General features: G+C 38.5%; 1 protein-coding gene, 1 long non-coding RNA gene and 1 pseudogene across 2 annotated transcripts; 2 read left to right on the top strand and 1 right to left on the bottom strand.

Annotated features, from left to right (window-relative positions):
* Window positions 1-1,058: 1,058 nt before the first annotated feature.
* LOC127126409 (uncharacterized) lies at window positions 1,059-2,523 on the bottom strand. The gene is made up of 3 exons (XR_007804971.1): window positions 2,235-2,523; window positions 1,290-1,552; window positions 1,059-1,201 (listed from the first exon to the last, which is right to left on the bottom strand). It is a non-coding gene; the product is annotated as an uncharacterized LOC127126409 (long non-coding RNA).
* Window positions 1,609-2,153, top strand: LOC127126407 (UDP-glucose 6-dehydrogenase 1). The gene has a single exon (XM_051055333.1). The coding sequence runs from the start codon at window positions 1,695-1,697 to the stop codon at window positions 2,136-2,138; it is 444 nt and encodes a 147-aa protein (XP_050911290.1). The 5' UTR covers window positions 1,609-1,694; the 3' UTR covers window positions 2,139-2,153.
* Window positions 2,524-2,993: 470 nt separating the features above from the next.
* LOC127130497 (60S acidic ribosomal protein P0-like) lies at window positions 2,994-3,844 on the top strand (annotated as a pseudogene).
* The last annotated feature ends 1,536 nt before the right edge of the window (window positions 3,845-5,380 follow it).

Raw genomic sequence — 5,380 nt, 5'->3', positions numbered from 1 at the left:
CTTTGGCCCTCGTCGTATTGTCTTGAGATAGAGTGATTATTTTCCCTTGGTCAAGCAAGACATGGAATCCTTTATCATGTGATAAAATCAGTTATTACTTTGGTGTAATAACTGGTCAGGCTGCGTTAAAGAGCTTACACCCATAAACATGTGTTTGATCAAATTGTGTAAAAGGAGGTGTAGCGATATGTTTTACACATCTTTGAGTTTTGTTTGCTTTGCGTAAGAATTGAGTAAGAGGCTCTAGGACTGCATTTGGGGGAAATGATCGATTTAAGGAAAAGGTTACAATGAAGAAGAATAGAATCTGTATCTCTCTATGTTTGAAAATTCATTCATAAAGTTGCGTCTATTATTGAGGATGTTCTTCAACAACATGGCACTCGTCTCAAAGATCTTGATTTGGAATCTAGAAAATCAGAAGAAGCTGCATTGAGAAGATATGAAGTCGCGGGGTGGTTGAGGAAAATGGTTGGAATTGTTGCAGCTAAGGATTTACCGGCGGAGCCTTCTGAGGAAGAGTTTAGGCTTGGTTTGAGGAGTGGAATCATTCTTTGTAATGTTATTAACAAGGTTCAACCTGGTGTTGTATGTAAGGTTGTGGAGAGTCCGGTTGATTCTGGGTTAATCCTTGATGGAGCACCGTCATCGGCATTCCAGTATTTTTGAAAATGTTAGGAACTTTCTAGTGGCTGTTCAGGAAATTGGAATTCCTATCTTTGAAGCTTCTGATCTAGAACAAGGGGAAAAATCATCGAGGATTGGGAATGGTGTATTGGCCCTTAAATCCTATAGTGAATGGAAACAAATTGGGGCTAATGATGTGTGGAAATTTGGTGGAACATCAAATGCTTGCTGTTTCAATGTATATTTTTCTGTTACAGATTCAAACCATACATTCAAATTTCAATCACACTTCATGTTCAACCAAGTTACAATACTAATGTCACATTACATACGTCACTACGATATGACCTATTTGAAATACTCTAAATAAAAAAAGATACAAATCCATTCTCATAAACCTGCAACATCATCCACAATGAGTACAATAATTGCTTCGTGATAGAGTGCATAATGTCGGAGGTTGTACACTTAGCTCCAAAACCTGTTCAGATGTTACAGAATAATTGAGCACCGTTGGCTTTTGGCGACATTGAGATTGAGATAATTGATAAATTGATTTCAGCATTGATCCCACCTGAAGCCAATAAAAAGCTTAAACTAAAAATTCAAAAGACCTCATAAAAAGCAAACCGCAGTATACACTATAGCAATCGTTTGCTTACCGTTGTTGAACGTTACAGTGCAATTGTTCCATGGCAATTAGTAGCTCAAAAGGTTGAGGGTTGTATACTTCATCCGGGAACTATGGACTTTGAGATACTTGCAAACTCATTGGACGGTGTTACAATGGAGCTCGTCACATTTGGACTGCAAATTCGTTCAACCTCTCCGTGGCTACTTGTGATAATCCCATCCAGAATCTCTCCATCACCACTCAACCACAACAGAATTCGCAGCAGACCTCAAACCGGTATGTTTTGTCAACCTGCAAGCATAAGCCAAGCGCACAAATCGTGAGCAACACAATGGAAAAATAACAACACCACAAAACTTCATTTCTTTCTCTCTTTTCCCTCTTAGTCAAAAGGTTTCATCATTCATCTCTCGAGGTTATTTAGAAAAGCAAAATGGTGAAGATTTGCTGCATTGGTGCTAGATATGTTGGTGGTCCAACTATGGAAGTCATTGCACTTAAATGTCCATCCATTGAAGTGGCTGTTGTCGACATATCTGTATCCCGCATCACAGCTCGGAACAGCGACCAGCTTCCAATCTATGAACCCGGTCTTGACAATGTTGTAAAGCAATGTCGTGGCAGGAATCTCTTCTTCAGAACTGATGTTGAAAAGCATGTCTTTGAGGCTGACATAGTGTTTGTCTCTGTTAACACCCCGACTAAAACTCAGGGTCTCGGTGCCGGCAAAGCAGCAGATTTGACATATTGGGAGAGCGCGGCTCGCATGATTGCTGATGTCTCAAAGTCTGACAAAATTGTTGTGGAGAAATCAACTGTTCCTGTCAAATTTCTGCTTTCAAAACTTAATAAAATTAACTGTGAAAGAATGCTATAACTTAAAATACTTATGTTCAATGTCAGTGGCTAGCAATTTTAAGAAATTGAAAGGCCTTTTTATAAGTGACTGTTGGATGATGTAGAAGATTTTTACCAGTGAAGGAGACAGTGTGGACAAGGTATGCATCTTTCCTAAGTTGGAGGAAATCCACCTAACCAAACTCAATAAGTTGACAGACATATGGCAAGTGGAAGTTGGTGCCGATTCCTTCTCTAGTCTCATTTCTGTGCAAATTGAAGGGTGTAAACAACTTAACAATGTTTTTCCAAGTCACATGACAGGATGGTTTGGGAGTTTAGACAGCTTGAAGGTTATTGATTGCATGTCGGTGGAAGTGATTTTTGAAATCAAAGATTTTCAACCAGATGTATCTATGAAAGTCACAAACCTGCAGCTTATTTTGGTAGACCAACTCCCAAATCTAAAGCAAGTATGGGATAGAGATTCAGAAGGAATTCTTTGCTTCAAAAATCTGCGGGTTATAGAGGCTACACGCTGTAATAAACTGAGCTATCTCTTACCAGCTTCTGTGGCCAAAGATCTAAAAAGGCTTGCAGGCATTTTAGTAAATCTTTGTGATGGCATGGAGGAAATTGTTACTTGGCATGATGGACCACAAGCACGATTAATGTTTCCTGAAGTAACCTTCATGAAATTGTACGGCCTGCCAAATGTGAAGCGTTTCTATAATGGGGGACATATAGAATGTCCAAAACTGAAGCAGTTGGCTGTGGACTTTTGTGATAAGTTGGGCGTGTTCACAACAGAAACCACAAATGAAGAAAGACAAGCAGTTTTCTTAGCCGAAAAGAGATGTAGTCATACTTGGTTCAAGAAGGTCAAGAAGAAAGTATGGAGTGTGCATCCAAAATTGTAGAAAGGGCTGCCGATGTTGTGTTGGACCTGACTATTCGGCATGTGGGTTACATCTTCTATTACAAGGAAAATGTTAATGAGCTACGCAGTCTTGATGAAAAGCTAAGTCTTCAAAGAAAGAGGCTGGAACATGCGGTAGCTGAAACTGAGGATAATCTGGGAATAACTGAAAGTGATGTTACAGCTTGGCTTCAGAAAGTGGATAAAACTAGAACTGAAACAGAGGAGTTTCAAAATGATGAAGGCCACACGAAGACAAGGTTTTCCAGTGGTTTATTTCATTACTTCAGGAACAGGCATAGACTAGGGAGAAAAGCCGAGAAGAAGCAATTTTACGATGCCAAGCTAGGCCAGCTTCTAGACGAGTTTTTTCAGATTCTCATTGTTAACGCTGACAATGTTGGATCAAAGCAGCTTCAGAATAGTCGAAGCGGTCTACGTGGGGATTCTGTAGTTCTTATGGGGAAGAATACTATGATGAAGAGATCTGTTAGGATTCATGCTGAGAAGACTGGGAACAATGCTTTTATCAACCTGATTCCTCTCCTTGTTGGAAACGTTGGTTTGATTTTCACCAAAGGAGATTTGAAAGAGGTTAGCGATGAAGTTGCCAAGTACAAGGTTGGAGCTCCTGCTCGTGTTGGTTTGGTTGCTCCCATTGATGTTGTTATTCCACCAGGCAACACAGGGCTCGACCCATCCCAAACCTCTTTCTTCCAGGTGCTCAACATCCCACAAAGATTAACAAGGGTACTGTTGAAATCATTACACCTGTTGAACTCGTCAAGAAGAGAGACAAGGTTAGATATTCCGAAGCTACAAAATAATTACCAAGCAGTAAAATTTCAAAGAATACCCGAATTGGCATTAAGACAAAACAAAGGGAGAAAGCTTGAGTTCAGATTACCGTTCCAAAATTTAGCATCAAAAAGGACCGCTCAAATTTCTGAGCACCGAAAGGACTTGGCTGGGATACTTCTTGGATCAACCATAGCAATCCGAAAACCCTAATTCACAGAACATAAATAGGGGAAAGCGAATCAGTAAGGGGACGGAGAAATTAACGGCGAAAAAAGTTTCAAAAAGGAAAAACCCTAATTCTTTGGAGGAGCCGCGCTACTGTTCACCAACGAAAAAGAGGCCGACGGCAAGGAGAAACGAAAACCATAGTGGTTCTTGGTGGTGAAGAGTGGAAGATCAAAAACCGGTTCAGACGGAACCTTACCTACATCCGTCGGTCAATCTCGCCGCAACCGGTTAGTTTCTTTTTCGAGTTTCTATTTCCATCTCCGCTTCCTTGATGCTTCCATTTGTGTGGTTATTGCTGTTAAATCTTTAATCTTCAAAAATGAAAAGAAACATGATTTCTGTGTTAAGTTGAACTTGTCTGCTGTTAATGCTTCTGGTTTGTTAACTTGTTTTTCTTTTAACCAATACAACGCAAGTTTTGAACATATGTATTAATGAATACAAATTAATATCGACAACTCAGTTTGGTTGAGTTGGTAGGGGTGTCGTTTGGCAAGCCCTAGGGTACGAGTTCGATACCCCATTTCTTACATTTTGTTTTCTTTTTCTTTTTTTTTACTCCTTTTTATTTTATTTTATTATTCTCATTTTCTAGACACTTGTTGATTTTAAATGTTTGTCTTTGTCTTTGATTTTAATGTTAAACAACGATTTTTTTAATTTATGGATTTGACATCTTTCTTGTTATTTATCCATGATTATTTTTTATCGATATAGTGATAGTATTTCGCCGCGTTTCGATTAATCGCATATGACATTTCGATTATTGTCAACATGCGCAAACCGGCTTTGAGCACATTATTTAGGTTTTGTATGTCCCTCAATTTCCATCCGTGCAAATCCCGATTTTATCTTTTTTTCGATTTAATTTTTAAGTGTGTTGTAAATATAACTTGTTGTGTTATTTTCTGCACATGGCTTACTCTTGGGCCTTCTTACAATGAGACAGTTCCTTTGCACTTACACTCATACATTGCATTATTTATTGTTTGGAGCCAATTTAATTATTCCAATACTTTGAATCCCCATTTGACAAAATGTACCCCACTCCCTCGATGTGTAATAATTCTACTGTTTTTCATTTCTTTATTTGCTTGACTGTTTAGTTAGCTACTAACACAAGAATAAAATCAACCATTTCCAAAAGATAAAAAAAATAAGACTCGATCCAACGTCGAGTGTTTTCTCAATAAACAAATCAATTCATTTCGCCCTCCTACTCTATTCCTTTTTCTTTCAAACTTTCATCAAATGCTTGATTCAACGTCAAGCCATTTTCTCTAATAAAAACTCAAAAAATATTAATTCATAGTCAAGACTTTTTTCAATAAAGA

This window comes from Lathyrus oleraceus, chromosome 3 (assembly GCF_024323335.1).
Source record: "Lathyrus oleraceus cultivar Zhongwan6 chromosome 3, CAAS_Psat_ZW6_1.0, whole genome shotgun sequence".
NCBI classification, from domain to species: domain Eukaryota; kingdom Viridiplantae; phylum Streptophyta; class Magnoliopsida; order Fabales; family Fabaceae; genus Lathyrus; species Lathyrus oleraceus.
This window is presented reverse-complemented; position numbering and strand designations above follow the sequence as displayed.

Excerpts from the sequence above, each read along its gene's own strand:
- LOC127126407 (XM_051055333.1), top strand. The coding sequence starts at position 1,695 with ATGGTGAAGATTTGCTGCATTGGTGCTAGATATGTTGGTGGTCCAACT.